The sequence below is a fragment of the Manis pentadactyla genome, chromosome 7 (genome assembly GCF_030020395.1).
Source record: "Manis pentadactyla isolate mManPen7 chromosome 7, mManPen7.hap1, whole genome shotgun sequence".
Lineage (NCBI taxonomy): Eukaryota > Metazoa > Chordata > Mammalia > Pholidota > Manidae > Manis > Manis pentadactyla.
Genome location: NC_080025.1, coordinates 149,364,338 through 149,386,031, shown reverse-complemented (window position 1 = coordinate 149,386,031; position 21,694 = coordinate 149,364,338). Strand labels below are relative to the sequence as shown.

Below are 21,694 nucleotides of genomic sequence, written 5' to 3'. Positions count from 1 at the left end.
TTGTTGTTTTACTGTATGCACAGGCCAGCTTAGATATCTCCTTCCTCATTCCCATGGCAAGTCCAGGAACTGGTGGGATGAGTGCATCTACAGCTGTAGCAGTGCGTGGATCTTTGTTGGGGTTTTTTGATGATCATCTTCTGGCATGAGTCTTCCAGAGAGTGCAGATGTTGGAAGTTCTTTTTCATATCGTATCTTAGTTCATTTTCGGGGTAGCCCAATTAGGCTTTGATCCTCTGTATAAACACAAACAGACCCTTTGCCTACACTTTTATATGCCCTTTATACCCTTGTGTAGAACTCGTTGGAGGTTACCACACAGGAACTGCCCTTTTTTTTTTTTTTGCTTTGTTTTTGGTATCACTAATCTACACTTACATGATGAATATTATGTTTACTAGGCTCTCCCCTATACCAGGTCTCCCCTATAAACCCCTTTACAGTCACTGACCATCAGCATAGCAAAATGTTGTAGAATCACTACTTGCCTTCTCTGTGTTGTACAGCCCTCCCTTTTCTCCTACCCCCCCATGCATGTTAATCTTAATACCCCCCTACTTCCCCCCCCTTATCCCTCCCTACCCACCCATCCTCCCCAGTCCCTTTCCCTTTGGTACCTGTTAGTCCATTCTTGAGTTCTGTGATTCTGCTGCTGTTTTGTTCCTTCAGTTTTTCCTTTGTTCTTATATTCCACAGATAAGTGAAATCATTTGGTATTTCTCTTTCTCCATTTGGCTTGTTTCACTGAGCATAATACCCTCCAGCTCCATCCATGTTGCTGCAAATGGTTGGATTTGCCCTTTTCTTATGGCTGAGTAGTATTCCATTGTGTATATGTACCACATCTTCTTTATCCATTCATCTATTGATGGACATTTAGGTTGCTTCCAATTCTTGGCTATTGTAAATAGTGCTGCAATAAACATAGTGGTGCATCTGTCTTTCTCAAACTTGATTGCTGCGTTCTTAGGGTAAATTCCTAGGAGTGGAATTCCTGGGTCAAATGGTAAGTCTGTTTTGAGCATTTTGATGTACCTCCATACTGCTTTCCACAATGGTTGAACTAACTTACATTCCCACCAGCAGTGTAGGAGGGTTCCCCTTTCTCCACAGCCTCGCCAACATTTGTTGTTGTTTGTCTTTTGGATGGCAGCCATCCTTACTGGTGTGAGGTGATACCTCATTGTAGTTTTAATTTGCATTTCTCTGAAAATTAGTGATGTGGAGCATCTTTTCATGTGTCTGTTGGCCATCTGTATTTCTTTTTTGGAGAACTGTCTGTTCAGTTCCTCTGCCCATTTTTTAATTGGGTTATTTGTTTTTTGTTTGTTGAGGCGTGTGAGCTCCTTATATATTCTGGACATCAAGCCTTTATCGGATGTGTCATTTTCAAATATATTCTCCCATACTGTAGGGATCCTTCTTGTTCTATTGATGGTGTCTTTTGCTGTACAGAAGCTTTTCAGCTTAATATAGTCCCACTTACTCATTTTTGCTGTTGTTTTCCTTGCCCAGGGAGATATGTTCAAGAAGAGGTCACTCATGTTTATGTCTAAGAGGTTTTCGCCTATGTTTACTTCCAAGAGTTTAATGGTTTCATGGCTTACATTCAGGTCTTTGATCCATTTTGAGTTTACTTTTGTATATGGGGTTAGACAATGGTCCAGTTTCATTCTCCTACATGTAGCTGTCCAGTTTTGCCAGCACCACCTGTTGAAGAGACTGTCATTTCGCCATTGTATGTCCATGGCTCCTTTATCAAATATTAATTGACCATATATGTCCGGGTTAATGTCTGGATTCTCTAGTCTGTTCCATTGGTCTGTGGCTCTGCTCTTGTGCCAGTACCAAATTGTCTTGATTACTATGGCTTTATAGTAGAGCTTGAAGTTGGGGAGTGAGATCCCCCCTACTTTATTCTTCTTTCTCAGGATTGCTTTGGCTATTCGGGGTCTTTGGTGTTTCCATATGAATTTTTCAATCATTTGTTCCAGTTCATTGAAGAACGTTGCTGGTAGTTTCATAGGGATTGCATCAAATCTGTATATTGCTTTGGGCAGGATGGCCATTTTGACGATATTAATTCTTCCTAGCCACGAGCATGGGATGAGTTTCCATCTGTTAGTGTCCCCTTTAATTTCTCTTAAGAGTGACTTGTAGTTTTCAGAGTATAAGTCTTTCACTTCTTTGGTTAGGTTTATTCCTAGGTATTTTATTTTTTTTGATGCAATTGTGAATGGAGTTGTTTTCCTGATTTCTCTTTCTGTTGGTTCATTGTTAGTGTATAGGAAAGCCACAGATTTCTGTGTGTTGATTTTGTATCCTGCAACTTTGCTGTATTCCGATATCAGTTCTAGTTGTTTTGGGGTGGAGACTTTAGGGTTTTTTATGTACAGTATCATGTCATCTGCAAATAGTGACAGTTTAACTTCTTCTTTACCAATCTGGATTCCTTGTATTTCTTTATTTTGTCTGATTGCCGTAGCTAGGACTTCCAGTACTGTTAAATAACAGTGGAGAGAGTGGGCATCCCTGTCTAGTTTCCGATCTCAGAGGAAATGCTTTCAGCTTCTCGCTGTTCAATATAATGTTGGCTGTGGGTTTATCATAGATGGCCTTTATTATGTTGAGTTACTTGCCCTCTATTCCCATTTTGCTGAGAGTTTTTAACATGAATGGATGTTGAACTTTGTCAAATGCTTTTTCAGCATCTATGGAGATGATCATGTGGTTTTTGTCTTTCTTTTTGTTGATGTGGTGGATGATGTTGATGGACTTTCGAATGTTGTACCATCCTTGCATCCCTGGGATGAATCCCACTTGGTCATGGTGTATGATCCTTTTCATGTATTTTTGAATTCAGTTTGCTAATATTTTGTTGAGTATTTTTGCATCTACGTTCATCAGGGATATTGGTCTGTAGTTTTCTTTTTTGGTGGGGTCTTTGCCTGGTTTTGGTATTAGGGTGATGTTAGCTTCATAGAATGAGTTTGGGAGTATCCCCTCCTCCTCTATTTTTTGGAAAACTTTAAGGAGAATGGGTATTATGTCTTCCCTGTATGTCTGATAAAATTCCGAGGTAAATCCATCTGGCCCGGGGGTTTTGTTCTTTGGTAGTTTTTGGATTACCGCTTCAATTTCGTTGCTGGTAATTGGTCTGTTTAGATTTTCTGTTTCTTCCTGGGTCAATCTTGGAAGGTTATATTTTTCTAGGAAGTTGTCCATTTCTCCTAGGTTTCCCAGCTTGTTAGCATATAGGTTTTCATAGTATTCTCCAATAATTCTTTGCATTTCCGTGGGGTCCATCGTGATTTTTCCTTTCTCATTTCTGATACTGTTGATTTGTGTTGACTCTCTTTTCTTCTTAATAAGTCTGGCTAGAGGCTTATCTATTTTGTTTATTTTCTCGAAGAACCAGCTCTTGGTTTCATTGATTTTTGCTATTGTTTTATTCTTCTCAATTTTATTTATTTCTTCTCTGATCTTTATTATGTCCCTCCTTCTGCTGACCTTAGGCCTCATCTGTTCTTCTTTTTCCAATTTCGATAATTGTGACATTAGACCATTCATTTGGGATTGCTCTTCCTTTTTTAAATATGCTTGGATTGCTATATACTTTCCTCTTAAGACTGCTTTTGCTGTGTCCCACAGAAGTTGGGGCTTAGTGTTGTTGTTGTCATTTGTTTCCATATATTGCTGGATCTCCATTTTGATTTGGTCACTGATCCATTGATTATTTAGGAGCGTGTTGTTAAGCCTCCATGTGTTTGTCAGCCTCTTTGCTCTCTTTGTACAGTTTATTTCTAGTTTTATGCCTTTGTGGTCTGAAAAGTTGGTTGGTAGGATTTCAATCTTTTGGAATTTTCTGAGGCTCTTTTTGTGGCCTAGTATGTGGTCTATTCTGGAGAATGTTCCATGTGCACTTGAGAAGAATGTATATCCTGTTGCTTTTGGATGTAGAGTTCTGTAGATGTCTATTAGGTCCATCTGCTCTACTGTGTTGTTCAGTGCTTCTGTGTCCTTACTTATTTTCTGCCCAGTGGATCTATCCTTTGGGGTGAGTGGTGTGTTGAAGTCTCCTAGAATGAATGCATTGGAGTCTATATCCCACTTTAGTTCTGTTAGTATTTGTTTCACATATGCTGGTGCTCCTGTGTTGGGTGCATATATATTTAGAATGGTTATATCCTCTTGTTTGACTGAGCCCTTTATCATTATGTAGTGTCCTTCTTTATCTCTTGTTACTTTCTTTGTTTTGAAGTCTATTTTGTCTGATATTAGTACTGCAACCTCTGCTTTCGTCTCACTGTTGTTTGCTTGAAATATGTTTTTCCATCCCTTGACTTTTAGTCTGTACATGTCTTTGGGTTTGAGGTGAGTTTCTTGTAAGCAGCATATAGATGGGTCTTGCTTTTTTATCCATTCTGTTACTCTGTGTCTTTTCATTGATGCATTCAACCCATTAACAGTTAGGGTGACTATTGAAAGATATGTACTTATTGCCATTGCAGGGTTTAAATTCGTGGTTACCAAAGGTTCAAGGTTAGCCTCTTTAGTATCTTACTGCCTAACTTAGCTCGCTTATTGAGCTGTTATATACACTGTCTGGAGATTCTTTTCTTCTCTCCCTTCTTGTTCCTCCTCCTCGATTCTTCATATGTTGGGTGTTTTGTGCTGTGCTCTTTCTAGGAGTGCTCCCATCTAGAGCAGTCCCTGTAAGATGTTCTGTAGAGGTTGTTTGTGGAAAGCAAATTCCCTCAGCTTTTGTTTGTCTGGGAATTGTTTAATCCCACCGTCATATTTGAATGATAGTCGTGCTGGATACAGTATCCTTGGTTCAAGGCCCTTCTGTTTCATTGTATTAAATATATCATGCCATTCTCTTCTGGCCTGTAGGGTTTCTGTTGAGAAATCTGATGTTAGCCTGATGGGTTTCCCTTTATAGGTGACCTTTTTCTCTCTAGCTGCCTTTAACACTCTTTCCTTGTCCTTGATCTTTGCCATTTTAATTATTATGTGTCTTGGTGTTGCCCTTCTTGGATCCTTTCTGTTGGGGGTTCTGTGTATTTCCGTGGTCTGTTCGATTACTTCCTCCCCCAGTGTGGGGAAGTTTTCAGCAATTATTTCTTCTAAGATACTTTCCATCTCTTTTCCTCTCTCTTCTTCTTCTGGGACCCCTATAATACGGATATTGTTCCTTTTGGATTGGTCACACAGTTCTCTTAATATTGTTTGATTCCTGGAGATCCTTTTGTCTCTCTCTATGTCAGCTTCTATGCGTTCCTGTTCTCTGATTCCAATTCCATCAATGGCCTCTTGCGTCCTATCCATTCTGCTTATAAACCCTTCCAGAGTTTTTTTCATTTCTGCGATCTCCTTTCTGGCATCTGTGATCTCCTTCCGGACTTCATCCCATCTCTCTTGCGTATTTCTCTGCATCTCTGTCAGCATGTTTATGATTCTTATTTTGAATTCTTTGTCAGGAAGACCGGTTAGGTCTGTCTCCTTCTCTGGTGTTGTCTCTGTGATCTTTGTCTCTCTGTAGCTTTGCCTTTTCATGGTGATAGGAATAGTCTGCAGAACTGGGACGAGTGACGGCTGGAAGGACTTCCTTTCTTGTTGGTTTGTGGCCCTCCTCTCCTGGGAGAACAGCGACCTCTAGTGGCTTGTGCTGTGCAGCTGCGCGCAGACAGGGCTTCTGCTTCCTGCCCGGCTGCTATGGAGTTAATCTCCGCTGTTGCTGTGGGCGTGGCCTGGCTCGGGCAGCTGCTCCAAAATGGTGGAGTCGCGTTGGAGCAGGAGCTGCTGGGAGGCTATTTATCTCCGTAAGGGGCCTCCCTGCTCCCTGCAGCCCAGGGGTTAGGGTGCCCAGAGATCCCGGATTCCCTACCTCTGGATTAGGTGACCCGCCCTGCCCCTTTAAGACTTCCAAAAAGCACCCGCCAAAACAAAACAACGCCCACCAAAAAAAAAAAAAAAAAATTTTTTTAATTAAAAAAAAAAAAAAAAGTTTTTAATTAAAAAAAAAAAGGTGGTCGTTCGTTTTCCTTTATTCTCCGGTGCCAGCCTCAGGCCTCTGCTCACCGGTCTTTCTGCCCTGTTTCCCTAGTATTGGGGTCCCTATCCCTTTAAGACTCCCAAAAAGCGCTCGCCAAAACAAAACAGCAAAAAAGCAAAAAAAAAATGGTCGCGCGCTTTTCTTATGTCCTCTGTCGCCCAGCCTCCAGTGCCTCCTCACTGTTCTTACTGCCCTGTTTTCCTAGTATTGAGCGCCCTGCGCTCTGGCCCGGATGGCTGGGGCTGGGTGCTCGGCAGTCCTGGGCTCCGTCTCCCTCCGCTCTGACTCCTCTCCTCCCGCCGGGAGCTGGGGGGAGGGGCGCTCGGCTCCCGCGGGGCCGGGGCTTGTATCTTACCCCCTTCGCGAGGCGCTGGGTTCTCTCAGGTGCGGATGTGGTCTGGATGTTGTCCTGTGTCCTCTGGTCTTTATTCTAGGAAGGGTTGTCTTTGTTATATTTTCATAGATATATGTGGTTTTGGGAGGAGATTTCCGCTGCTCTACTCACGCCGCCATCTTCCGCCCCTACAACTGTTGTTTTAAAGTTAGTATTTATTTAGGGCACCCATGTATCTGTCTTTCTCAGTGCTCCTTGGCCCCCTGGGTCTCCACATTTCCATCCCAGTTCACCCTCCTGCTGCCTGAGGACCACCCTGTAGTGTTTCTTTCAGCACCATCCTACTGGTAATGAATTCTCATTGTCCTTGATTATCTGAAATCATCTTAATTTTGCCTTCATTTTTAGGGTAGTTTTGAGAGTGTTGAACTCTTTATTGACGGTTATTTTCTTCCATCACATTAAAGATGTACATCATTATTTCTTTTGAAAACTCAGCTGCCAGTCTCACCATTGTTCCACTGAAGGAACATGTCTTTTTTTCTCAGGTGTTTTGAGATGTTTTTTTCTTTGTCTTTGGTTTTTACAGCTGCTCTATCATGGGACTCATTGTGGCTTTCTTGTATTTCTCCTTTGGGGATTAATGGGGCTTCTTTAATCTATTACTATATTTTAACAGTTTCAAAAAATTATTGTCAAATAGTTATTAAAATATTGCTTGTACTTTATTCTCTTCTCTCCTTCTGAAACTCTGTTTTCACATATGATCAATTTTTTCACCACCTCCTATATATTTCCTACTGATTCTCTCCATTTTCCATTATTTTGTTTCTCTCTATTCTAGACATATTCTTCTGGACTATTTTCAATTCACGATACTCTCATTTACTATGTCTAATCTAATGTTAGACCCTGCTTTTAAATTCCTAATTTGGGGCTTTTTTTTTTAAGTTTTAAAATTTCCACTTGATTTTTGTAATCAGTTCCATTTGCTAATAAAAGCCTCGATCTCTTCATCAATTTACAGAGTATATTAATCAGTGTATACTTAATACACTCTGTGTATTAAAATGCCAGGTTCTGGACATCTTTCTAAAATTGTCTCTTTTATTTATTTTTTCTTTTTAACTTGACAGTTGATCATTTGGTCCTGTTTCTGGCATACCCAGTTATTTCTATTAAAATTACAACTAGTTAAATTACAGAGGCTTTAGATATCCCACTGCAGAGAGGTTTTCTATCAAGATAGGCAGAGCACCAGTCAGGATCGAGTTGATCTGAGGCTGTATTTCAGGCTTTATGAAGACGGGCTTCTTTCTGGTTCATCACTGTTTCTGAGTCACAGCTCTTTAGAGTTTCCAGTGAAAGTCTGGGAGTCCGTCTACCCAACAGACCTTGAATTCTGTACATGAAGTTGCTAAAATTTCTTCCAAGCATGTCCCTTTCTTAGCCCCTGGGTTTCACTTCATTTCACCCAGCACGTGAACTTTGGACCCAAACGAGTGTGAGACTTTAGGTAATCACCTGCTGAGCTCTGGACTCTGTTTTCCTTTTCTCCAGAACTGCAGCCCCTCACCGGTTACCCTGAAAGCCCCTTACTCTGCTGTCATCCCTTGCAGTGATGCTGTGACAGGCTCGGGGCCTTTGCTCCCTAGATGGACCCTAAGCCCTGAGACAGACAGCCTGAGAGACAGCGAGGGGGCAGGCGTGGACTCGTTTCCCTTCCTGGGGTCCCAGTCCTTCCGGTCTCCACTGCTTGGCTGCTGTCCAAATCCCTGCCCACTTTGAGGGTCATGCCCACCCAGGTGGGAAGGCGGTCAGTAAGCTGCTCCTTCATACCCACAGAGGAAGCCCACTTTAGGGTGTAATTTCTAATGTTCTTCCAAATGTTTAAACTTCACTTAAACCTAGAGAGCTGATGTTTAATTACCGTGTAAATGCATTTGTGTAGGACAGCTGGTTTTCCTAATGACTTTTCAATTAAAAGTCAAATCGAATATTCAATAAGTCTTCTCCAAAGCAGAGTTTAAGTGTTATAAGAGCACTATAAACAAAACGTTCTGAGCATTTTTAGATATGGAAGATATCACAGACACTTAAGTCCAGTAACAGGGCATTTGACGTGAGCTTTGCTGAAAACAGTGAAGCAGGCGCACGTGTCACGCAGGCCTGGGCCTGGCCCTGCTGTTCATACTTTCACTCTCAGGTCCCGTTCGAGGACTCTGACCTGAGGAGCTCGTCAAGAATTAGGGTAAAGATTCATGTACAAAAATACTTATCATAATACAAAACAGAAAACATCCTCGATATACCCTAGGGAGTAGTCAGATAATTATTAGCTTCTATTAAAAAAGAAGTAAGCCTTAGGGTCAAAGTGCCCCCGCGTCAATGGGTGACAATCCATCTCCCCTCAAGGGGGCTGCACTGTACCCGCAACCACATCCACCTGAACCTGTTCCTGACCAACAGTTCTCCTGGGTAAGGCCGCCCCTCTGGGCAGAGCCCTCTTGCTGCAGAGTGTGGCCTGTAGGCAGTGCAGCCGCCAACCTCCCTGCTCAGCGACCCACCCCTCCTCTAATCCCCACTTCCCGTGATGAAGTCCTGCAGCTGGTGCACAGGCTCCAAGAGGTCGCGCTCAGGCCTGAGAAACGGGCCTGGCCATAGGGCGGGGGCCCAGAGTAGGCCCAGCTCTGCAGGTGAGACAAGGGGGTGACACTGGCGGGCGGCTGGCTGGGCCCTCCTCCCCCACTGCCGGGGCTTGTCAGCAGCGGTTCTGGGCTGGAAAACCCTGATACGGAGGGACGAGCACAGAGCCATCGTTCTGTCCCCAGATCTCCCCGATTCTGTGTGGGAGATGCTCCCATCAGTCCCCTGCGCCCGCTGGGAGCCCAGCTGCACGTCTGTGAGCGAGCGTGCGCTCGGCCCTTCGGCACAAGGGCACCCGCGTCGGTCACCGGCTCACAGAGGCAGTGGGGTGACACCGCAGCCCCGCAGTTCTCCGGCCGCCGGGCCCAGGGAGCTTGCGAGATGGTCGTCAGCACCAAGCCCACTGCGGCGCGGCGTTTACCAAGAAGCTCCTCATACGCGGGCAGGCCGCCTCCTCGCTCCTCTCCGCTGCGCGGCGCCGGTGTCCTCGGGATGCTGGCGGGCATTCGGGCTCTGATGCCTCGCCCCTGACGTGGTCGCGCCTCCTAGGGTCGGCTCCTCTCACCCGCAAGGAGCCAGGACGCTGGCCCGCCTTGTGTTCCGGCCGGATGGCTTTGCCACACGGTTGCTCTGCACTGGACAGATGTGGACTGATTGGGTTTTAAGACAGTGAACCCCTTTCCACACCACAGAACATCAGCTGTGCCATCAGGCTGCAGGTGAACACGTCTGGGGGATAATCGGCTCACAGCCTACGGGCACTCTTGCCACACCCAGGAGCCCACAAATCCCACCCCAGGAAGTCGGGGAGTCTCCGTGTATGACAAGGGCTGGCCTCCCCTGAGGAGCCGCCAGCGTTTCCCTGGATGGCCTCAAAGCTCTGAGGAGCCCGCCGCCTCCACTGACCGTCACGGAGCCACAAACACCAGGCCTCTGACGAGCGGCTTCTCAACCCTCTCCTGCCATGTGGACAGTCCTGACCAGCTCCTTGCCAAGGGATGGGGGAAGGATGGCACCTGGGGGGGCAAGCCAAGGGTGACCCGCCCTGCTGGCACCCCGCCAGCCCTCTGCCACCCCTGTGGATGGGACCACTCCCACCATGGCTGGAGCCCCTTCCTGTGCTGGGCTTTGCCTGTGGACCCTGTCGATGGTGCCCAGCTGCCTCCAAAAGAGCAATTCGCCCATTTGGTTAATGAGGATGTGGGGCCGAGGGAAGCCCAGCCACCCGTGGCGTGTCACTGCTGACTGGGTTCAGGCTGTGCTCCAGCCAACTGCAGGCCCACGGCCCTGCTGAGATGCCTGCGGGGCCACTCGGGCCGTCCCAGCGGCTCTGAGGACCACCGTCTGGGACGGAGTGGGCAGGGGTGCCTCCCCTCGCCATCCCCAAAGCATGGAGCAGAGGGGAGGGCACCAGATGCCACCGAGATTCCTGTGCCAGGAGAGGAAGGGAGAGGGGGGCAGCAGGAAAACAGGGCAGAACATGAGGCGGGAAGAGCGGGGCCCGGGGAGGAGAAGGGCTCTTCCCTGTCATCGTCCCTTCATGGGTGCAGAGCCCTGAGTGAGTCCATCTACCCAGGACACTCGGGCCCCACGTGGGAATGGGAAGAAGGAGCCTTTCTTTCATCTACGCTTCTTGGGCACTTCTGTTCCCAGCTGGGTTCAACCAAACACATTCCCCCAAGCGGAGCCCCTGGGGCGGGTGCCCCAGTGAGGCACGGCCGTCCTTCCTCAGGGTGTGCAGATGGGCCGAGGCATGAAGAAGCCTGTTCCTTCTCAGAAGCCCCCAACCCCCACCACCTCCGCCTGCATGGCCTGTGCCGTGGCCACCTCTGAGCCCAGGGTGGCCTGGGATCGCCCAGCTGCCAGAGGGCGTGCATGGGGCACATAGGTCATTCTCACTGAGACCAGAGCGCACAGCATGTGGGGCCCCTGGGGACGCTCTGAGCCCCAGGCAGGCTTCCAAGGCCATCCCCGAGGGCCCGATTCCCCAGCTCTGAGCTGGCCACACCCCTGGCCTGGGAAGAGCATGTGCAACACAGAGCCAGGCTGGAGGCTGGGTGAGGGTCCTGGGCCCACCGAGCTGACACATTGGCCACAGCCCAAAGGATAGAAGGGTTAGGAGGAAGGGAAGTGAGCAAAGGGGCACAGCGGGTGAGGTGCCCACTGCATGTGCCCTTCAGACTCAGTTCCTGTGTTTGCATCTGTGCCTGGAAGGACCACCTGCCTGAGGTTTGCATGGTGCTGCGGGAGCCCTACATCCTGAAGTGCAGAGCAGCTGTGAACAGGACCCAGGAAACCACCCTGCGGGCATCACCACAGACGTGCAACTCTGCCCCAGGCTGAGTGCAAGAAGGGGCTCCGGGTGTCAGGCACACCCCCGTGCCAAGGCCTGCTTTCTGTGCTGGCCCCATTTGCTGTCTGAATGGTATTTCACACATTCAAAAAAATATCCTGTTTTGCTTGCTCATAATCAGCAACTACAGATGTCACCAGGCTCCCAGGGACCAGAGAACCGCCTTACATTCCCATAGGGCCTGGAGCGGACACACATGTCCAGGTGTGACAGCAAACCTTACCTGCAGCAGCCCAGGAGACACGCGGCTTTTCCTGCTCCTTTCATGGACTTAGGCTTCTTGTATCACAAAGGGAGCTGGACATTGCCATTTCCCAGGGTCACCAGCCCTGCACGCGCTTGGGCTTGATCCTCTGCTCTGGTTTGTCTGGTTTTTATCCAACTGCCCTGGAAAACCACACTCCAGAGAACATGAACAACCATACTGGAAGCTGACCTGTGGTGGCAGCCCTAGCCAAGGCGGGCTCCTCCCCTCCACCCTGGTGCGTGCATGCTTGTGGGGCTTGCAGACCAGGGCCAGGCAGGTCAGGACTGCTGCTCTCGCCACTGGCCTGGGCAGGCTCTGCCCCCACGTCTTTGGAGTGCCATCGAGAACCCTGAGGGGTGTGGTTTGTAGCCCCTGAGGATGAGGCTAGCTGGGAGCGCCACGCCCTGGCCCCTGCAGTCCTCGAGTGTGGTGATGTTGAATGAGAAAATGGACCAGTTGCAGACACAGTATTTGCAGTTTTCCCAAGAAAACGGAATCATCTTAAAGACCATTTTTCTGCACCCTCTTCCTCATTCAACAGGACGTTGTGGAAATCCTCCAAGCCCAGGGGGTGTCAGTGTTTCCTTTGACTGGCACTGCAGCCCAGCATGTGGCTGTGACATCGCACCAAGCAGGCACAGCCTCAGTGTCATGGTTCCTGCTGGCACACACATCTTCACATGCGGCACCTCGTCTCTGTCAGATGGAGCTCTGCAGGAAAGCAGTGCAGTGAACACTCACGCTTAGAACTGGGTCGCTTCCCCAAAGGCCAGAGAGCTGGTGGCTCTACCCGCCACTCACAGCTGCGGCCTGTGCTGGTCCAGCAGGGTGTGCCTCACCATCTATACCTAGCCCAACTGCGTGCCTGCCCCACTGACAGGCTATGGAGCGAGTTTCCCATGTCTGTAGCTGTTACCACGTGAATTTCTGTGTCCATGAGGCCCTGGCGGTAGGACTCAGGGTCCCAGCCCCAGTAAGCAGTGCCCCTTCCCTCTGCTGCTCCTCAGAGGCCTGGGGTGGGAGGCGGGCAGGCTGGAGGGCTGAGGACTGTCAGCCAAAGTCCTTGCAGCCCAACAGGGTCCCTTTAAGCACCCCACAAGTATGTATGTAAGTGGATATAAACATACATCCACATACCATATAAAAATATCTACATCTGCCCCGTGTGGGTGCCCATGCAAGTGTGAGCATATCCACGTCATGTGTGTCTGCATTATGTAAGCATATCCATCCCACATGTGTCCATGCCCACATGTACACGTCAGTGTATCCACATAAATGTGAAAGTGTATCCACATATATGGATGTATAGAAGCACAGCCACATAGTAATTTTAGGGGGAGGCCGCAGAGACAGAGAACAGAAATTAAAGTCCTTTTTTTCAGGACTCCTAAGTAAATTTAATGATTAAAAGCAGCAATTTAGTGTTTGCATGTGAAGTTCGAACACCTGGTTCATTTATTATGTGAAGGCCTGAGAGATTGTATTTAAATATATATGCTTTATATCCTGTGCAATTTTCTCCCCGGAGAAAACCCTTCCAAAACTCCTGGGGAAATAATTGCCGGATTCTCTTGCTTTTCCCTTTATTTCTTCATCCCTTTTAAGAGTGGATCTTGGGAAGAACAGAGGGAGGAGGGTTGAGTGGAGGATGGGGAGCGGGGAGGGAGGCGGGGAGCCCTGAGCACAGCTCTGGGGGCTGTGTGAGGTGCTAGCACCTGCGGGAGCTGTGCACACCCGCTCCCCGCTTTCTCTCCTCTCCTCACAACAGTGTGGGTGTGGTGCTGGGGGGCAGCTCAGCGTGCCATGTGCTGCGCTCAGGGCCATGCCCGTGCTGGTGTGTGACCCTGCAGGTTGGCTACAAGTCTGGTGCTCTTCCAGGACTACGTCATGTCCAACTTCTACTGGCTGCTGGCCGAGGGGCTGCACCTGCATGCCCTCCTGGTGGCCATGCTCCCCAGCCACCGCTTCACAGCCTACCTCCTGATTGGATGGGGCAAGCTGCCCAGCGCCCTCCCACCCCAGACCTGACCTCTCCCTGCTGACCTGGGGGGTACTTTTCAGCTCGGAGAACCCCTGCTCCCCCTGTAGGGTGCACTCAGGCTACACTGGGGCGAGCTTTTCTAGGAGACTCCAACAGCCAACACATTACCATTTCTGGGACCCAGAAAGCTGGTTTAAAACTGCACTGAGCTCACATTCCTGGTGTGTGCCCAAAGGGGGGACAGGCGGGAAGAAGGGTGCAGGGCAGACAGAGCAGGAAGCCCTTCCACTGTGAGGGGCGGGGTGCCCCGTCGCAGGAGCACAGCTGCTCTGCACTTGAATGAGTGCTCCTGACGCACAGTGAGAGAGTTCAGACACACTCGTCTTCACACCTTAATGAGGCCCAGGTATGAGCTGGCATCTGTTTATGAGGTGGTTCTGCTTAATGTCATCATCAGAGAGCCCTGGTCCCCGATGGCCCCGGGCGATGAAACGCACAGCTGCATCGTCCCTGCTGGTCTGCCCCCGAGACCAGCCGGGGCTGCGGATGACCGGGTGTCTTTCTGTAGGTGTCCCTACCATCTGCACGAGGGCGTGGGCAGCCACCAGGCTCTCCTTAGAGGACACGGGGTGAGTGTCGCGCCCATACCTCTGCCTTTGGAGAGGGCGGAGCCGCGTGGTTCCTCCCGCCCCATCGGCGTCTGCAGGCACGGCCAGGTCAGCAGCAAATGAGCGGCTCCGAGTGCAAGAAGGGATCCGGCAAGCCTTGCTGCAGAGCGGGAAGTGAGATAAACCAGGCAGATTTCATCAAGGAAATCCGGGTTTTAGGTGAGGGGAGCAGCATTCACACAGGGAGCTGGACAAAACACACACAGTGTTTGCTGAGCCAAAGGTGAGGGTGAAGGGTCGAAGGTGGGCTGAAAAGGCAGGAGGGCAGCTCTCTGAATGGTTCTCCACCTCTGCCTGGTTCCTATGTGCAGAACGCAGTTCAGACAGGGCGCAGAGCAGGTGGCGGCCCCACCCAGGCACCAAGCGTGCCCACCATGAGTACTGTGGGAGGGGCTGTCGGTGCTGGAAGTCACCCAGTACCACTATGGATCCACCCGGAACGGGGACTTGGGTAATCACGGTGTGCTCACGTGGTGTGCTTCTGTGTGCGGCCGTTGGGGCCGACTACAGTGGTTCTTCCAGCCTTAGCCTGGCTCACACTGGCAGGCTCAGAGAGCGTCGGCTGGAAGGGTTGGGGTTGGGGTTGGGGTCGGGGTTAAGGTCAGGGTCAGGGTTAGGGTTTGGGTTCTGGTAAGGGTCAGGGTCACGGTTCGGGGATATGGTTGGGGTCAGTGTTAGAATCGGGGTTAGGATCAGGGTTCGGGTCGGGGTGGGGGTCATGGTTAGGTTCCCAAGGGCTTCACATCCTATTGGCAACACCAGCTTCAGCTGGGGTCAAGAGTGTGTCTCTTTCCTGGTTGGGAGGGGCTGCTGTCCCCCACTGCTGGATTTGACAACAGAAGGAATGTTGGGGACCCTCCAGCCCTTTAGGCAGCTAAAGACGATGCCTCCCGGACAGACGTTTCTAGCTGTGCTGGCCTCTTCTGCTGCACAGACATCTTAAATGTCACTCTATACATACATTCAGACCTCGGAAAGTGAGGAAACCGGGGTTCAGGAGAAACTTCCCTGGATTTGCTGTCTGCCGCAGCAAGTGGGAGCTGTGCTGGCTCCCCGGGTGTGGCTGCCGTGTGCTTTGGTGTCCCCTCTCCCCGAGCCATCATGGCGAGAATACAGTGAATCCATCTCGACGGGGGCGGTTGTGCCAAGACCTGTAAATGCAGAGTAGTTATGCTCTTACCATGGAACAAGTGGCACCAGGAGCCTGGAAACGCACCAAGGGAGGTGACTCCGTCGCAGGGAGAGGGCAGCGCCTTGTAGGGGGTGAGTCCACAGTCCACACACCATGTGGTTTACAGATGGAGTAGGTGGTAATGGGATTTTCCTTCTCTCTTTTCAGTAGTTGCTGGGATACCGATGACCACAGCATTCCCTGGTGGGTTATACGAACACCGATTTTAATTTCTATTATAGTAAGTAGTTTCTACATCAAAACATGAGTTATCTGGTGGGCAGCACTTGGCAGGGCGAGCCCGTCACCCCGTATTCAATTTAAACGGCCCCATTCTTGGAGAAGAACGAGGGAGCAGCCAAGCTCCTCCCGAGGGCCAAGGGCTCAGCCCACCTTCCGGAGCAGGAGGTGCGAGTTCCCCGGCGGGAAGGGCTCCCCAGGGCAGGCGCCCTCAGGCTGGCCAAGCACGGGAGGTGGACTGGACTCCTTGCCCCTTTCCCATCTCCAATCTACCTCACACATGTTGCCACCTGGGTCACGGACAGTGGTACAGACACTGCCAACTCCAACTGGGGACAGACCAGTGGGGGGGACAGGCCGAGCCCTGTGCCAAGCGAGAAGCAGCCACCCGGACGGGGCTGAGCTGCAGGCCTCCCAGCCAACCCCCCTCCCAGGCTGGGGGCTCCACATGACATGCTGTTTCTTTTTGTGCAGGTCAACTTTGTCCTTCTTGTATTATACAAATTTTACTGCAGAGGTTGACATCCCCAGATGTCGGTGGCAACAACCAGTCACAGTATAAGTGAGTATGTGCTTAGATCCAGGGCTGAGAGGCCCTCACCACAGGCCTGGGGCCAGGGTGGCATACCCAGCAAGTGGCCCAGGCCCTTCTGTAGTCAAAGGCGCGTGCTCGTGGCTAATTGGGGCTACACATGGCTGAGGCTGGTGTCTTGCCCAAGGGAGGGAGTAGCCACAGCCCCTTCCCTTTGTGTTGGCATGGACACCCTCCGGGAGCCACTGTTGATGCTTTTGCCTGTTCTGTAATCTGACTTTTCTCTTTGGCCCCACATTGCTAGTATTTTATGTTTAATCCTTTCTTCCCCTTCAGACCACGGGGCCCATGCCCACACCTAATGCCAGGCCTTGTCCTTAGTGATAATTCAATTTGTGTTTGTTAATTGATGATCATGTGAAGATGGTCTTCATCATCTCCACTCAGTGGGAGTGGGAGTCACCCACAATCACCCAGCCAATTAATGAGGAGCTGAGAGATTCTCTGAAGGAATTAAAGATTCTACAAATTTCTATCAAGAATTTATAAAGAAAAAATAAAGCCCAGGTCTCTAGTATAAAATCAACACTATTTAAGTATGGAGTGGTTGGCCCAGCCACTGGGAGCCTGGGGACAGATGACCAGGTCCAGACCCCAGCCACCCGCCTGCCCGTCCATGGGCCCCACCCCACCAGCTCCTGCCTCACCCTCCTGTAGACCTCGGGGCCTGGGGAGGCAAGCAGGCAGCATCCCTGGTAGTCCGGAGCCCTATGCCAGCTGGAGGCCTGCGGGGGGAAGACACCCCTCTGGGCTAAGGTCTCCTCAGTGGGAAGGTGGGAACCACAGTCACCATCTCCAAGTTCAGGAGGACTGTCAGTGTCCGGATGGCATGTGGTGCCCAGCCCCACCGCTGTAAGAGCCTGGCAGGCAGTCACCTGCCTGTGCCCTGGTGTATATAAATACCCATTTGCATCAGAGGGGGCTGCACAGAGCCCGCAACCTAGAGAAGGTCCCATATCAGGCCAGGAGGGCAGAGCAGTTCTGGCTGCAGCATCTGAGCAGTGTTTTCAGCTCCAGTGAGAGGCCAGGCTGATCCCTGGAAACCACCTCAGGTTGGCAGCCCTTTTCATTCTCCATGAGTCTTGCTTAGCTTCTGTGCTCACCTTTCTCTGGTTTTGGGGGACTTCCTGTTAAGTAGGTCTAGAGATGAATGCTTGTATTTTGGAAACAAAATTAAATGGGGACAATAGAATATTTTTCCAGAATAACAAAAAAGGCAGAGCGCGTCTGGCATCCCTCTGGTCATATGTTGGTGTCTCTCCCATGTAACTGTCATATCACGAATGGTAGTAACAACTCTGCCTGGACAGGTACCCAGGGGTCAGTCTTGCTGGGACCCTTTTCTGGAAATTAGCATGATGGCAAATGTTGGATGTATTAATGATGAGAATTTGGGCAGCTTGTCCCTCTAGCATAAAGTCAAAGGCACAGATGCCCACAGGGCCTCAGCGTCTGCTCACCAGGCTGGCCTGAGCCGAGAGGCAGGTAAGCACGGCCTGGGCCCACAAGGGCATCCGGTGGCAGGGTCAACTAACAAGAGCAGGGGGACGAAGTGGAGCGCCCCCACTCAGGAAGAGGCAGCTGGGTAGTTGGCAAGCCTGCTGCAGTCACTGGGGGTCCACATGCACATGTCACCTGGGGGCTGAGGTCCTGCACTCCCAGTGAGTCCCCAGGTGGCTCCAGGGGTCCAGGTCCATGGCCACAGGGGCCTTGCAGGGGTCACACTTGGTCACACTCTGTAATCACCCAGAAGATGTGACACTGGCATGCGGCCCACCTACCAAGACCCACCTGAATGGCAGTGGGGGACAGGCTGGACCGAGCAGCCAGGTGATTCTAGCCCACAGCAGTGAGGGCAGCGGCCTTACAGTGGCGGTTCCCTACGTGGGGCTCCAAGACTGCTGCTGCAGCACCTCTGGGAAGCTGGCAGATACAGGGGCTCCCAGGCCAGGTGCCAGGCCTACAGGACCAGCGTCTGCTTTTCAAGGTGGCCTGCATGGGTTCCAGTGCAGCTGAAGCTTGAGAAGCACCGACTTGGAGAACTGAGACATAGAACGGGGAAAGAAGTGTTTGGAGAGTGGAATTCAGTTCATCTACTTTATTTTCAACATAAAACGCAATGCCAGAAAAATCTGTGTTCTGATTAGGGAGGATAATGACCCACACAGAGAAATTGTGCAGGGCCAGGTACCCCAGTTCCGCAGAACCCATGGGCTCAGGAGTGCAGCTCACCCGCCCAACCTGGGAACTGCCTCTATAGGGACCTTCCCTCCCTCCCTCCCACGTGGGTGCCGCACCCCCCTGCAACTCTGCTTGTGATCTGAAAGTAACACCTGCCTCTGTCCCTAAATGCCAGTGGATGGGTCCTGACTGCAAAACCAGGGACACACAGGGGGTCAAACCCTCTGAGGCTCATCTTCACTGGCAGCCCCATCGAGATTCCTTGTGAGAGATTATTCACTTTAAGAGGCAAAGAGATTCTTAGCCACCTTTGCCCATTCTGCCCTGGGGCTGGGAGTGTGTGATACTTAAACTTAGGAGAGAAGAGACTGGACGTGAGGCCCTGGGCCAGTGTGTGGGTGTGCCCGGTCTCCTGCGGGCCAGCCTGCGGCCCTGTCTGACTGGGTCCCCTTTCTCGGGGCAGGAGGCTGACCAAGTCCACGCTGCTGCTCATCCCACTGTTTGGAGTCCACTACGTGGTGTTTGCGGTGTTTCCCATTGGCATCTCCTCCACATACCAGATCCTGCTTGAATTGTGCATCAGATTGTTTCAAGTGCACGTGGAGGGGCTGCCCCCGCCCGAGGGCTGAGTGGCCACTGACGCCCCTTCCTGCCCACAGGGCCTGGTGGTGGCGGTGCTCTACTGCTTCCTCAACAGCGAAGTAAGTCCTTGGCACCTCAGGACCTGTGTGTGAGGGATCCCCCAGCCTGGAGGAGCCTAGGCCTCCACCGTGGCCCCATGGCTCACCCGAAAGCCTCATCCCATGCCCTCACGCCCTGGCACCAGAGGAGAAATGGCACAGCCTCTCTCCACTCCAAGCCAGGGCTCCACTGGAGGCCCCCCACCACGCAGCCCCAGGGCCAGACCTGCGACCTGCAGAAGGACACCCACACCCTGGGGCCCTGCTGGAGGCTCCACTGGGATTGTCCGGCTGCTCCCTGCCCTCCTCTGGGGTGGTCTCCCGGCCCACTGACTGTCCCTCAGGCACCTCTGCACTCACGGGTTCCTCTCCCCTTCCTCAGGACCAGCGCTTCCCCAGTCTGCCTTCCTGCCACGCCACGCCACATGGGGAGAATCACAGCACTCCCTCCAACCCTACCACCTGGCCATCAGGCATCTTCCATACCCAGGCCCTCCCCAGCTGGAGGGGTCAGCCTGGGGGCGTGCGACCTGGCTCTGCACAGCAACCCGCGCTCACTCCTGGGGGCTGTCCGCTCCCTGCCCGCTGTCTCCCCCTCTCTCTGCTCTTCCCCAGAGCCTGGGCCTAAACCCAGCCGGCTCTGGCTGCTCTGCCCCTCTGTCCTCGGGGTCTGTGCAACGCTCCACCTGCCTCTCCTTTCCAAACGTCCCTCAAACACACTTGGCAGCGAACCATGATCCAGGTACTTCCAATCCCGCTGCCGAGGCGCTTCTGAAAACCTACGTTAACCCTGGGCCCAGGCACTCTGGAAACCAGCCACTCAAGGCCAGGGTCCTCCAGCCCAACCCGCCCGGCCGGCAAAGGGAGGGTAGCTCGCTCACGGGGTGACTGCTGGCGGGGCCCCTGAGCAGTGTGTCCCGGCTCACACGCTTGCTGACCCCCAGGTGCAGGGCGAGCTGAGAAGAAAATGGCGAGGCCTGTGCCGGCGCCAGCCCTCCAGCCGGGACCACAGGCTCCGCGGCTCATCCGTCCTCCTGGAGGAACGGCTCAGAGAGCGCCCTGCCGTGCAGCCACGGATCCCGCGCCCCATCCTTCCTGCAGCAGGCAGAGGCCGGCAGTCCCCGCGGTGAGTCTGCGCTTCTGGGCTCGCCCCACCCATGGGACTGGGGGTGTGTGGCAGCCAACACAGACCCAAGTCTGATCGTTGTCACTCCCACATTCCAGCAATTTTGTTCAGAACATTGTTTGGCCGCACAGACAGACCCATTTTCAAAGACAGCAGAGGACCACATGGCCCCTGAAACGAGATGCAGGGGGCCAGAAGGGGGCCCAGCCACTGCAGAAGGAAGACAAGGGACTCTCTAATCTCAGCACCTGCTCTGGGCAAGGAGCCCAGGCCTGAGCTGGGGTGCTGGCCAGTGACCTCTCTCTGCGCAGGCCCACCTCTGCCTCCTGCCTGGGCAGTCCTCTTGTCTGCAGGACAGCTGCACAGAGACTGGCTCATGACTTCCCATGAAATTACTCCTGCAAGTCCATTAACCCGGCCCGCCTGGGCACCTCTGCCCCTCTGTCCCCATGCCCGGGGTGGGTCCAGCTCAAACCGCACGTTCTCCACTCCCTGCTTCTCCGCCAGGAGAGCCGCCAGCCCAGGGAAAGTGCATGAGGGTGTTCCCCGAGGAGCACATCACCCCAGAGCCCCTCAGCCCCAGAACACACGTCTCAGGGACCACTGCAGGGGAGGCCACCAGTGGTGGTGGAGGCCTGCTCTGCTGCAGACACACCAGGTGGCTGCCCAGCTGTGTGTCTTCAGTGTGTGAGTGCCACACCCAGTGAAGCCTGGGCTGGGAGCTGGCAGAGCCAAGAGGCAGTGTCCAGGGACCTCCTAGCTGTTACCAGGTCCACATGCCTGTCCTGGCTGCTGCCAGGCCTGGGTGTTAGCAGTGCCGCAGGACAGTGACACACCAAGGCCCATGCACAGGAACCAGCCTACCCTTCCTGGGAAAGGGAAAACCGTGCAGAAAGCATTTACTAACAGTCAGTGGACCTGGTGACCACAGAGTCAAGGTGTGTCATTTTACAGTGTCATAAACATGTAGAAATGTCGAAAGTCACCTGAACCTCAATGAAATCTGATTTTGCATCTGTATGCTGAGCAGGAATTCACTCGGACCCACACATCCTGATGGACTCAGCCTTTATAGCTAAGGACATCACATTCAGAGATGTCCCTGCCTCCAGGGTGGAGTGGGCAGGGGAAGGAGAGGAGCAGGTGGACACATAGTGCCTTGTCAGGGCGGAGACAGGCGCCTGCCCCAGGCCCCCCGCCCGAGCAGGGGTGCGGTGGCGTGGCAGCCGGGCAGCTGCATCTGGAGAGTCTCCCTGCGCACCAGGTGGAACCTCACCCAGACTGGGGAGGGTGCTCGACTTTGAGGGGACAGAGGGGAAAGAATCCTCCATCATGTCAAACAAGTGCCAGCAAGATAGGAATTCTAATTAAAGCAAGAGTAGGAGCGAAATGTCAGCAGCTGTAGAGTAAGGAA

The 21,694-nt window shown here is 51.9% G+C and overlaps 1 protein-coding gene across 1 annotated transcript; it reads left to right on the top strand.

Annotated features, from left to right (window-relative positions):
• The first annotated feature begins 12,890 nt into the window (after nucleotides 1–12,890).
• Nucleotides 12,891–20,987, top strand: VIPR2 (vasoactive intestinal peptide receptor 2). Its single transcript, XM_057504991.1, is given in 10 exon segments — nucleotides 12,891–12,898; nucleotides 13,492–13,634; nucleotides 14,191–14,251; nucleotides 15,633–15,706; nucleotides 16,176–16,263; nucleotides 18,938–19,067; nucleotides 19,134–19,175; nucleotides 20,099–20,191; nucleotides 20,193–20,280; nucleotides 20,788–20,987. Coding segments are annotated over 10 exon segments (927 nt in total).
• The last annotated feature ends 707 nt before the right edge of the window (nucleotides 20,988–21,694 follow it).